General features: G+C 41.2%; 1 protein-coding gene across 1 annotated transcript in view; it reads left to right on the forward strand.

Moving 5' to 3' along the window:
- The window catches only part of Atxn10 (ataxin 10), a 137,010-nt gene that overhangs the window by 54,010 nt on the left and 69,300 nt on the right, over positions 1-13,700 (forward strand). The window contains exons 8-9 of the mRNA XM_051160140.1: positions 52-160; positions 1,779-1,948. Coding sequence (XP_051016097.1) covers positions 52-160; positions 1,779-1,948 — 279 coding nt within the window. The remainder of the gene's footprint in view (positions 1-51; positions 161-1,778; positions 1,949-13,700) is intronic.

Raw genomic sequence — 13,700 nt, forward strand, 5'->3', positions numbered from 1 at the left:
GTCAAAGTTACAAGTATGATTGCTGCTAAAGAGGTTTCCTTGTCTTTTTAGGAAGCCCTGGCTACCATTCGGCTCCTGGACGTCTTGTGTGAAATGACATCTAACACTGAGCTTCTCGGCTACCTACAAGTTTTTCCTGGCCTGATGGAACGAGTGATTGGTGAGTGTAATAGCACACACATTACTTTTAGTTACAAAATCTTTGCCATGCTCTACAATATAGATTCAAAACAAGCCCTTATATTTGGTGTTTTCATTTGAGATTCTTTGAAAATTTTCCTTGAATGAAATTATGGTGTAATGCTAACAGCTCGGTTGCTCAAGCTGAGGCCACATTGTTGCTCCTTCCCTTCTGTGGAGTTGGGTCCTGCTCTGTTGCATGATGACTCATCAGGCCCTCTGCAAACACCCCCTGTGTCACCTCATAGGAATGTTTTTGATGAAACTGATGATGGGGATTTGCAAATGATAAGGGTGATTTCGTAAGTTTTATTATACAGAAGTTTTATTTATAAAATCTGATAATAGATTTTCTCCAATTATACTCCCAAGAACAAAGAATAGTGTTTCACTCACATTATAGATTTAATCTTGTAACAAGAAGTGCTTAATAATTAGGAAGCCGTTATTTGAAGCAATACTATCTTTACTCAAAAAATGTTTGCAAATTAAGTTTAATAGAGCCTTGGTTGGTGTGGATACCCAGCCCCAAGCTTTGCTTGTCAATGTTCAGTGTTTTCCTTTTTTTTTAAAGGTGCTTTTTCTGAATGTCGAAAGGTGTTGCTCTATCTGCAAGTGTAGTTGAGCTAGCAGTGGTCTGCAGAAGTCACATAGAGGTATATCAGTGTTCTGTGCTTTCAGTTTTTAGAGACAGGGTTTCTCTAGCCCTGGCTGTCCTGGAAAACTCTGTAGACCAGGCTTGTATAGAACTCAGAGATCTGCCTGCCTCTGCCTCTTGAGTGCTAGGATTAAAGGCCTGCGCTACCACCACCTGACAAATAGAGTTCTATTTTGAATGCAGCACTTTTAACGATAATGAGAATAAGTTACCAAACAAGGAATCATCATGAAGCTAGGACAAATGTGCATTGCCATCCCATCTCTGCTAAATTACTGCTGCTCTGAGGCTGATTGTATCACATAAAATTGTGAAAGTGATGTCTGCATTAATAGGGCTGTTTAGAGGGTAAATGAAATAAGATGGAAGAGTGTGCAACTGCTGGAAGACTGTATGCTTGGGGACATTAAGAGAATATAGCAATATTTTGTCTTGTGATTGTAGCTAAGGTCAGTTTATGGCCGAATTGGCTTAGCTGGCCACTGAGAAAGCTGTAAGTAGTTAACGAAACCTCTCAACGCTTTACACTTACCCGACTAGCTATCATATTAGCATTTGCATAAGTCAGTTGAGATTGAAAATCACTTTGTAAGGAAAAAAAAGCAAAATTTTAGCTAATTTTCTTTTGTAAATAAATAGAAAGCCCAAGTGAAGCTAATTGTTATGATCAGACTCCTTCAGACTGGGGCTTAAGAAAACTAATGTAAAAGCAAAGAAGCTCTGTAGTTATGGTCACTGCTGTTGTGTTTCTGGTGGTGCTGAGGATGAACTGATACATGTTAGGCAAAGGCTTTGCTGCCGAGCTGTGCCTGCACACAAGTCAATATTGAAGGATGGTTTGGTGCTTATCTCTTTTATTTTAACCCATTGGGTTTGTTTATGGAAAACGTAGACACTGCTAGTTTCATAGGGAAAATGAATCTCTCCTCTTTTGCTCTAGATGTTTTACGAGTGATTCATGTAGTTGGAAAAGATAACACGAACATCTTCAGTCCTTCTGGCTCTCTAAAAGCTGAGGGTGACGTTGAACACATGACTGAAGGCTTTAAGTCTCATCTCATCCGTCTGATTGGAAATCTGTGTTACAAGAATAAAGAAAATCAAGACAAAGTAAGATTATTACTTGATGTGCCACATATAAGTTTGTTTAGAATATGCTGTTTAGAGTTTATAATATCTTCTCTCTGATGTGTTTAGGGGAGTGAAATCTTATGTGAGTTCTTAGAAAATTGATTGAAAAGAATATCTATAGGTTAATATGTAACATAAAATAGTATGTTACATCCTTTTTTTTTTTTTTTTTCCTACAAATAAGCACAATATACTTGAAATTTTTTACTTTTTATTTTGGTGGTGGTGGTGGTGATGGTGGTTGGTATATGTGTGTTAGATGTGTGCGTGTGGAACAGTGGAGACTCATGTTTACCAGTGCATGCATGTGAAGCTGGTTCTCTCCTTTTCCCCTTTCACTGTCCATTCTGGAAATCAAGCTAAGGTTGAGAGGCTGTGCCACAAGTGCTTTTTATCTGCTGAGCCATCTGGCCAGCCCTGTATGTCACATTCTTTTCCTTTAAAGTCTGTATTTTTATAGTCCTTGCATTGTCTTTGTCCTGAATATATTTGAGGCATTCTCCTTTCTTATAAATTAGCAGTGTTCGTCTGAAGTATGTTTATTTAAGCATTCTATTATGGTGTATGAAATAGCCAATAAAATAACAGCAAAAGCAAGCCAGGCTTGAAGGCAAGTGTATCTCTATGAAGGTTGGCCTAGTCTACATAGCAAGTTCCAGGCCAGCTAAGCTGCATAGTGAGATCTCGTTTCAAAAACAAATAAAAGAATAACAACAAAAACTTATTTTAACAAGTTTGGAAAAATTTCTAGTAATAGGCATTTCATAAACATAGTGCCAGGCATGGTGACACATACCTGTTATCCCAGCGTAGGACATAGAGTAAGATCCTGTCTCAGTGAACGAATGAATGAAACAAAAAACCTGGTGATACTGTTAGAAAAATCCATGACTTGTGCATTGTGCATTTATGGGTGAATAGTGCTTTGACCTGAGCCTTTTAAACTAGGTGTTGGGAGTGGATATGTACTTAGTACATACTGAGGGGCCACCTTCAGAACCTCTTTCATCCCTTCTTTTGTCCTGGACATTGTAGAACTGATGATACTGAAAACATAAGGCTGATATTGATAAAGGAGTTCCATGCTGGTTACATTGCATGCTTCACAATGAATGCGCACACATACCATCCCCCAGATAGGGCCTCTGTCTGTCCTGGAACTTGCTATTTAAACCAGGCTTGCCTTGAACTCACAGAGACCTGCCAGTCTCTGCCTCCTGAGCACTGAGATTAAAGACATGTGCTACCATGCCTAGATGGAACTAGAAGTTCTTTTTCTTATTGGGATTTACTTTGAGCAGTGTTTATTTTGATTATTTAAATATTAAATCTATTATAGGTTGTATTTTCTAAGACACCTGTAGAAGTTCTTGTTATTGTATGTATACTCTGTCATTTTACCATGCTCCTGTTAACACATCTATTTCTCCATCCTGTTGAATCTCTGCAGCCCACATGGCTGCTTTGAACAGTAACGCGTGATAGGAGTGTGCTGTATCATTTATGGTATGGTCCTTAGTTTATATGCTTCTTAAACTAGTTATGGTCTAAGAAGTCTTGATTCTCTGAGACCACCCTGCTGTTCCTTGGTGAGACCATGTGGAAAGGCAAAGAGTAGGAGTAGTCAAGAAGCACCGTGGTAACAGACACTGGGAAAAGCCATCTTGGAAGTATGTGTAGCCTTGCTTCTTCATGTGACTGATGATCCAGGCAAAGTCTTCTCAGTTATGGATTGCAACATTGGGAGGAAAAGTGAACTTATGAAATGTTTTGGTACGTTTTCCTCCTGTCAATAGTGTAGGGTGCTGCTAGTGCCTTTAACAGTTACAGACTGTGGATGAAGGCAGTCTTGGGAAGACACTCAAATTATGCCACAAATTCATAGACTCTGGAGTAAGGTTGATACTAAAAGAAGGGAATAAGACAGAATGTGACATACAGAAAATCTGCCATGTTTTCTAGCTTGATGGAAGCAACAATAACAAAGAGCAAGGCTGGCAAAGTGTCTCAGTGGGGAAAGTCACTTGCCACCAAGCCTGATGACCCAAGGTCAATCCTTAGGGATCCGCATGGTAGAAGGAAGTTGTCCTCTGGCCTCTGTACAGGTGCTGTGACATATTCTAGCCCATGACTTTTCCCTCTCTCTCGCTCCCTCTCTCCTCCTCCTCCTTTTTCTCTCAATAAATGTAATTTTAAAAACCTGAAGAATAGTTTGGGGACAAATATTATTGGAAGTGAGGAGAGGCATGAGCAAGCCCCAGGTCCAGTGCACCAGTTCCCTAAGCCTTTGCTCATGTTTGAATCATGTACAAACCGGTCAGGCTCTAAGCAGGTAAGCTATGGACAAAATCACTATCTGAGTTGTCACTCTGCAGAGTTTTCATTGAAGGCAACTAAAACAAGTGTCCACTAAGACAAACAAACAAACAAACAAAAATAGCCCTCTTTAGAGGGGTGTAATGAAATTAAGAGTCTCTACAGCATAGTTTATACAGTGTCTAGGATCCAAAACAAAGTCACCTGACCTACAGGAAAATGTACTACATTGTTAAAAGAACTGTTAACCCAAGAAACTGACTGCAACCACAAAGATGCTGGCAAGGATTTAAAGGAACAGTTGTAACAGTGAATGGACAATGTGCATTATATGAATGAAAAAAATGGAATAGAAATAGGAACAAAAGAAAGAACTAAGTAGAAATTTTAGGTTATAAAATTTTAGCAATATCACAGAGATAGTCGGGAAGTGTGTATGCTTGATTCTATAGTAGCAGTGATCTATTCTGGAAAAAATAGGAACAAAGAATGAAAATACAGTAGGCCCTTATACTGTCATAATTGAGCGGAATTTGTTATATGGTGGTCAATTATGGGGAGAGTAAGACCTGCTGTTTTGTCCAGTGTGTGTACAATTTGGACATTCCTCTTCATTGAGCAGGCATCTAGCTAAGACTACTGACTGATTTCCTCTTGGAAATGTACTGGACTGATTTTTGTAAAAGAAAGTTGATAGAGAATAAAAGTACTTTACTTTTTTAATAACCCAAACTACCTTTCTTTAGGAGCATATCAGAGGTAGGTTCTTTGTGTTAAGTGATTGTTTTGTTGCTAATTTAGAGTGGCCTCTTACAGGAACATGATGTAGTAACCCTTAGGTTTATGAAATAGCTCACAAGAGCTAAGTGAATGTGAGGTGTACTCAGTGCTGTGCAGAGGGCTCTGGGAGAAGTTGCTGGTGTGTTCTCTAATAGAGCAAACACTCTAGAGAGTGTGAAGGATTCACTCTTTTAGTGTGAGAGTGAGTGAGTGCCTTAGTGTCTTTCCTGTACTAACAAAAGGCTCAAACCTGAAAGTATTACCCCTGGGGAACACACCCTCCCTCCCCTTTCTTTTTCTATGTTCTAGACGATTCTTTATTATAGCTCAATCCTGACTCCAGTTGGATGGTAAAAATGTATATTCCTTGCTTATTGTTCCTGCAAGGGATAAAAAAGTTCAGTAGCTTTCACAAGTGTTTGTTACAGTTCTGGGGAAGTGGATGTTTGGGGAATAGTTCTTTATATGTGAGTCACTGATTCCCAGTGTGGTGTTTAGGTGGTTTGTTTGGCTTCTGTGCAGATTGGAGCCTACAGATAAGTTTGGCTTTATATTTCCAAGGCTAAATAAAGATCCAGGGTGGGGGGGGGGTTGTCTCATCTCACGAGAAGAGAAAAGGAATGGATGATTTATTTGTTTAGTGTCTGTGTTGCTGCATCAAGCCTTCTTACAGGCATTGTCAGCTTTAGCCTTTGCAGCAGCCTTGCAGAGCAGGTTTTACTAGGGACATGGAAGAGAGGCTCTCCAGTGCAGAACCCAGAGTAGAATTTAGATTTGTTTTTCTGTGAATCCCTGGTCTGTGCCTGGTCCCCTGCACTCTAATGCTTCTCATTTGGGAATTCTCCTTAATTTTGGAGGGAAAGGTTTAAAGTAGACTTCTCGAAGATCATTAGCCGATAGTCCATCAAACTAGACCCTTTCAACTCCTTCTGGGTTCCCTTAGGAACCTCCAGTGGTGCTTTCATCTCTGCTCCTTCTTTATTCCTCCATCAGCTGTGAATAGTCTTAACCTCCAGGGCCTTTCTTTGGTTGATAAAATGTTGCCTCCTGGGAAGGTTCCCTTCTCGGAATGCTGTGAAAATTCCTCTCTTGGGGAAATAGCTATTCCCTTCCTGCAAATTCCCAAGAAAACACAACACAACACAACACACACACTCAAAAAAAAGTGTGGTTCTACCAAAACTCACTATGTGACTTTTGGGGGGGGGGGTGTTTACTTTGGGTAAGAGACTACTAATAAGAGTAGAGGACTCGAGCCGGGCGTGGTGGCGCACGCCTTTAATCCCAGCACTCGGGAGGCAAAGGCAGGCGGATCGCTGTGAGTTCAAGGCCAGCCTGGTCTACAAAGTGAGTCCAGGATGGCCAAGGCTATACAGAGAAACCCTGTCTCCAAAAACCAAAAAAAAAAAAAAAAAAAAAAAAGAGTAGAGGACTCCAAAAAAAATAGCACTTGAAAATATTAACCTAGTGTGGATAATGGCTTCCCCATAGCCTCATATAGATGGAGTTCCCCTCAGTTGAGCTTTTCCAGCCTGTGTGCTCTAGCACCTCCAGAAGCTACTTGCAGTTAGGGCAGAATTTCATGCAGAGGGCTGGGAGACACAGGAGGGAGAGGAATCTCCTTTGAGGGTGGGAGAGTCATCTTTCCTCTAGTGACCTCTGTGAGGACTCTTGGCAAGCAGGCATAGCTTGTGAAAAATGCAGTTTTTTTGCTTAGAGGACTGTGCTCTTTATGGGACATCTGGGAACTTGTCTCTGACCCACTGAGCTCCTCACAGCAGGAACTTTGGATTTCCTCAGAAGTCTGCGCAGAAGCCTTTTGAGCCCTCCATATTCTGCTTGTCATAGAGCTTCCTTCATTGGCATGCGGTGTCCAGCAGCCCTCCTGTGTGAGGTTCAGTGTGTGAGGAAGGTGCAGCTCATGGCCCTTCCCTTCTGTTCAGAGCTATCTGTTAGAAAGTGGTTCTTCTAAGTCTGTGACCATAAAAACATGTTTGTCATCTTACTGTGCCTGGTAATTCTTAAGTCAAAGTTTATCTTTTGTGATTTTTAATTTTTTAATTAAAAATTTAAGTCACTATTCAATGTGATAGGTTTCATAGTGTTTTCATACATACATGTTATATTACTTTGTTCTTATTCATCCCCCTTACCCATTGTCCTCTTCTATCTCCTGTATTCCTTTTGCTGATCCCCTTCTTCCCCACAATGATTCTCTTAAAGTGTGTCTTGGAGACATGGCTCAGCGGTTAAAAACACTGGCTGCTCTTCCAGAGGACCTGGGTTCAATTTCCAGCACCCACATGGCAGCTCACAACTGTCTGTGACTCCAGTTCCAGGGGATCAACACCCTCACATAGACGTACATACAAGTGAAAACACTGATGTACATTAAAAAAGTGTGCCCTCCCCCATTACATTTTCTTTTTTGTTGTTGCTCATGCAACACAGAGCCTTGTATGTGGTACACGAACCCTATACTCCTGAGCAGTATAGTGTCAGTTGACCTGTAACAGTTTATCTTAAAATTTTTGTTGAAGGGGCTGGGCAGTAGAAGTGGCTTGGCAGTTAAGAGTGCACTGCTCCTGTAGAGGAGCTCAGTTCTGTTCCCAGCACTCACCTCAGGTGGCTCACATCTGCTTGCAATTCCAGCTCTAGGGGTATTTGACATCTTCAGGCCTCCTCAGCACCTTCACTCACATGCATATGCCTACACACACACACACACACACACACACATAATTACAAATAAAACAAATCTTTAAAAAGTTGTTGTATGCTCACTAAAACAATATGGAGTGTGTGGTTTTAGGTCATGAAGATACAAAGTAAAACACTATTTCCTAGCTCCAGGAGTCATTTGTAAACAAAGACTAGAGAAAAACCAACTTTGCGCATAAAAATTAAAATTCATTTAAATTCTGAATTCTGGGATAATTTTTCAAAGTCTTTTATGTTTGAGATACATTTGTTTACTTAGTGTGTATGTGTTTGTGGGCACATGTGTCACTGTCTATGTATGGAGATTCTGTCCTTCCACAGAATAGGTCCTGAGGATTGAATACAGGTTGTCAGCCTTGGTGGCAAACAAATTTACCCACTCAGCCATCTTATCAGCCCTATTCGAGATATTTTAATACATCCTGGCTTAATGTATGTCCTCTTAAAAATATATTTTATTAATTTATTCATATTACATCTCAATTGTTATCCCATCCCTTGCATCCTCCCTTTGTATGCCTTTTTATATTGTTTAGTTTAGTGTCTTTTTGTATGCAGTGTGGCAAGCCTTTTGGTTTCTCCCAACTAGAGCAGGCTTCAGGCCAGTCATTCACGATTCCCTGTGCAACATGACTTCAAGCAGGACATTTATTTCTGGGTGGGAGTGGGCGGTGTGTGTGTGTGTGTATGCATGTTATGACATGAGTGTGGACGCTGGACAACTGGTAGGAGTTGGTTCTTTCCTTCCACTATATGGGTTCTGGGTTTCAAACTTAGGTTCCTAGGTTTGGTGGTAAGTTCTTTTACCCACTGAGCCATGTTGATGACCCCTAAATACATTTATTTAAATAGAAGTTTGTAGATAACATGTCATAGGAATTTACTAAGTGTAAAGTAAAGTAAACCCTTGTCTTTCTAGGTGGGGATTGTTTAAGGAAATAGTGAAAGCATGTAAGAGAACTTTCTTTAGCACAAGAATACTTTTTTTTTTCTTGTCAAGTCTACCATAAATGCTTTCTTAGTTGATTTTTTTTCTCTTGGCATTATCCACTAAAGAGGTAAAGTATTTTCTATATCTATTTCAAAATGTGTTCTAGGACAGCTCAGAGTATAGAAGGACCCCCCCCCCCCCAACACATACACACACAAACACAATTCATTTATTTCATGTGTGCCTGGGTGCCATGGTGGTCAGAGAACAGCTGCGGGAGTCAGGTCTGTCCTTACCCATGTGAGTTTTTCAAATTCAGCTCATCAGGCATAAGCAATGACCCCCCCCCCCCCTTACTGAGCAACCGACCGTGGAGCTTTTAACTCTGTGTCCTCCTGCTTGCACTGTGTGCTTCTCCTTGGTCAGAAACAAGTTGCACAGAATCACTGCTTATTGATTTGATGATTGAGTATATAGACAAGATCTGGCTTGCTTAGAATTCCACTTCTCTGTAATGTAATCCGAGTTCAAGAAATATGTCAAAATTCATAAATCAAGCTGTCACCATTAGTTTCTTGAACTTACAGTTCCTGCTACAGAAAGTGAAATTAAAATTCCTATCTTGAGGATACATATAGAGATTTAGTTTGTTGCAGCTGTGCTTTTTTTTTTCTTTTTAAAGGCATAGAGGAGGGTGCAGTTGTAGCTCAATGGTAGAGCATCTGCCTAGCCTGTACAAGGCCCTAAATTCAGTCTCTAGTGCTGCTCCAGAGTTAAAGCACTGAGAGTGGTGTATTGTTTGACTTGAGAACTCCCTCTTTTCTGTTTTGTTGTAGGAGTGATCAGCCTATCCTTCCGTGGGAGGGGGATGGCATTATCTAAAAGGGAGATTTATACCAACTGCAGGACTCTCTGTTGCTATTGCTGCTGCATGCCAGGGTCCATGTTTTGTGTTTCTTCACAATAGCCCTCCTGCCAGGTGAGTCACACTGCTGAGCTTCAGGTTCAGTGAGAAAACCTGTGTGAGAAAACAAGGTGGGAGAGTGTTGAGGAGCACACCCAATGCTAACTTCCAGCCTCCACATTGAGCACATGCAGCAGTGTTCATTTTTAGCACTTTTAGGTGTGTCTTGCAGCACCTGAGGACACAAGTTACTCAACATGCATGTATATAAACACAAAGAAAGGGGCATGGATCTAGAGGTCCTTTTTATCCCTGACAGGAAGAAAATGGTAGTTCTTGGTGACCTTAGCCACTCCTTCTTTGTTCCACTTTCATAGTCTGTGCACATGTCATTCCGTTTCTCAGCCAGTATCTGGGGTTTAACAGAATTTCAGTTCATCTTGTATAGAAAAAAAAAAATTAGGAGTAAAACATTAGCATATGATCTGGAGAATTTTACTAGCAAAAATAATTAAAAGCTCATATCAAAGTGACTGGGGACATTCTTGAGTGCAAATCAATTCGTCAGTGTGAAAGAGGCAGAGGCAAACAGACAAAAATAGGATTGTTCCTGCAGTGTGTTGAATTTCTTTTTTTGTACTGCAAAGGAATAGGATTTGTATTTACCTTCTGTTGGCAGGGGATCTGGTTTGGGCATGTTAGCTTTTGGTGAATGAGTGAGCCTTTCACATTGCTATTACATGTCAGAATCTAATGAGAACCCAAGCACTTTTGACACTATACATTTTCTTTCTGTCTCTGTAGCCTTCATTAGTTTGGACAAATGAGCAAGTTTTTATTTCAAGTGTTAAACTAGCTCCTTCTATTTCTGAGGGAATAAAAAAGATGGAACTGCTTGTCACACATCTAAAACATTGTCAGTCTTTGGCATGGCTAGTTGTTTGCTTTTCCTCACAGCAAAGGATCACAATTACATTCTTATAAATATATATTAAAAAATCAGTCTTGAAGTAATTATCTGACACCCCTTTCTTTAAAAGCCTATTGCTTATCTTATTTTGGTAGAATTTAATTTCATACCCATCAGATTCTAGTAGAAGAGTGGCATTGAGTCTCCCGTGCTGTGGTGTTTATTTAACTCAGATCTGTAATACTGCTATGTAGCAGTTGGAATAAGGCCATTGCTGTTCTGTTCTCCAGATAGGAGCTGCCATGCTGGCCTGTCATCATGGTAGAAACTTGAAGTTTAGTTCAAGTATGTATTTGCCATCTGCTGTGCACCAGCTGGTGTTCTGGACAGTGAGAATGTAGAAATGGATTTGGCATAGTGCCCTCTTGAGGAATTTGTGTGCACAGGGGAGACAGCTGTAAAACTTTGCCATTGAGTGAGTTTGTAAGGCTAGCCTGAGACTGAGGAGTGGCTGCACTGTGTACCAGGGAGATGGAGAGGCTCCACTGAGTTCAAGAAAGAAGAGCCCTGTGTCTGTGTGAACAGAAATGAGAGAGGCAGGGGAGAGGCAGCCTGGGGTGGGCTGGCCTCCCTGAGAAGAGGAGTGAGGATGTGTGTGAGGTTGGCCTCTCCATTCAGCTGAGGACAGTTGTAGTATTTGGAGACTAGCAGTGATTTCATTTCTGCACCTTCTTGTGCTGCCTGCTTATTAGTTATTTAAGATAATTTATTTGCTCTTGAAGATTGATGTTTTTCCTAGCCCTTTGTATACAATTTTTTTCTCAATTTTTTCTATGTCTCTGTTCTCAGCCCTTTCACCATCCTTTTCTCCTCCATTTCTCCAGTGGACTTTCTCCTAGTGACTTGTTCCTGCTCTGTGGGATTGGCCTCTTTAAATATGGAGGACCCATGGCTCCTGTCTTGTAAGCTTGTCCTCAACCCACACTTTGCTTTTGTCTCCATCTCCTGAGGTCAGAGAGAGTCCTTACACCTCTTGCCAATTTTAACATTAGTAAGGATTTTAATACTATGTTAACAGTTAAATTTGGAACCATTACCTACTTTTGTCTGTGGCAGTTGTCCTCTTTTGTTCTGCTTGCAAATGATAGCCATGTTGAATGCGCGGTTGAGAGTTTTTCATGAAATGGCAGCCTGTGAGCTCTAGAGTTTACTCTTTTCTTGTCATGGTCCTACCTTTGAGCTCCTTCCTCAGCGGTGCTGAGCTTCTTCTGCAGACCGCATCCCAGCTGGAATCCTGGGCACCTCTTCTCACTTCCTACTCTGGATTTTCATTTCTGGTTTCTGAGGATGATACAAATGCCCTTCCAAGGGTTAAGCAGAAAAGCATATCTCGCTAGTCTCCCAGGAGCTAAGTAGAGTAGCCGTGAGCCAGGGGCCTGCAGTGCTTTCTCTGAACCTTCCCTTGACTGCCTGCTTCTTGTATCATAGTCGTCCCTTTAGTACAGAAACTCGCTTTTCGAGAGAAAAAACAGTTTAAATCCCAGTGGTTTTGTTTGTTTGTTTGTTTTGTTTTGTTTTCCTTACTCTCTCCCTGTCTCTGTCCACCCAACCTCCCTTTCTTTTTTTGCTTGCTTGCTTGCTCGCTCGCTCACAAGATAACCCTTCACATTTTTAAATTTTTGAGTCATACTTCACCTAGAAATTAGAGGTGATTTTCCTGATCTCATGTTTGCTGTGGGGGCTAAATATGATTAATTCAATAACACCAGTAACTACCTTGTATAAGCACCTCAGTGTGTATTCCAGTGTTTATAGCACTGCTTTCTTTAGCCTGTGCTCCTCATAAGCCTGAGTTCTGCTATGCCATTTGGCCTTTTTCAAGTCAACATATGGGGACTGTCTTCTTAGTACCTTCTTGGTGGTTGGTGATTTTCTTCCCTCAGTGCTTTGTGCAACATTGTCACCTGCTCTTGAGCAGGTTGCACCTGTGAGGGATACCAGTAGTGCAGAGGTTGGGGTCTGTGCCAGTTTCTTCTCCACTTAGGAGCTTCCATACCCTTCCCGCACAGTGTGAAGTGACTAGCTTTCTCACATAGGCGAGTTCCTGGCACCCAGGAATGCTTGATGCCGGGCTTTATAAAGAAAAGTGCTCGCCTGCTGCTGTATTGTAGCGCTCAAAGCAAATCTCCTGTCCTCCTTAGTGTACCTGCACACACAGTGCTGCTATAACCCGGGCCAGAGCTGCTCATTCACGTAAGGGCCTGGTGGCGTTCCACCATCTTCTCAGTGTTCTCATCATGTTATATATTCCATTGTTAGGGTCTTCTTTCCATTAGACCAGATTTGTATAAAAATGCCGACACACCTTGGTTGAGAAATCATTCTCTTTTTTTGGACAATAAACTCTGATCCAGGTGGTTAGGAGAGCAAAAGGGAATGGAGGAGCAGGACTCAATGCTATGCTCTCTGTCCCTTCTACTTGCTCACTGTCTTCACAGAGGCTGCCTTCACCTCTCCAGTTATTCCTAAATGAGGGTGTAGGGAGCTATCATTGCCATAGTAACCAAATACCCTGCAACTCCTTATCTCACTAAGAGGAATAATTCATATGTATTTGGAAGTTCTATATGTTTTCAGTATTATTATTAACTTAGATACTTACTGAGATTAGAAAAAATAAAAGCTGAGCCTTATTCAAGATCTTGCAAAGGTTAATCCCTTCTAAACTGAAATCAGTAGCACTAACCCAACAGCACCGTGGGCACTGTGATGCTTACTATGTACCTGTCTCCCCTTTGAGCCTCCCTCCCTTAGTGTATTTATCTTCATAACATTTTTTGGGAGTGAGCATTATGATCCCATTTTGATTGGCAAACTCGGGTGTGTGGACATTAAATAAGCTGCCTGGGGTCTCATACAGTCAGTGGTAGTGCGCACAAGAATCCAGGCAGACTGGCTTTTGACACCTGTTCTCAGTTTCCTATCTGCCTGTCCTTGGAACGGCCACAGCTTAGGAATCGTCTGCTGTTTTGTAGTCTATGGTGTGGTCACGGATTTGATTTATATCTGCAGATGCATATACGATAACCCATATCTTTCAGGTGTAGGAGTTACAATGGATTTTGTAAATTATAGATTCCCTTGGCCTTCCAGACTATTTTTAATGAAG

The sequence above is a fragment of the Acomys russatus genome, chromosome 17 (genome assembly GCF_903995435.1).
Source record: "Acomys russatus chromosome 17, mAcoRus1.1, whole genome shotgun sequence".
Lineage (NCBI taxonomy): Eukaryota > Metazoa > Chordata > Mammalia > Rodentia > Muridae > Acomys > Acomys russatus.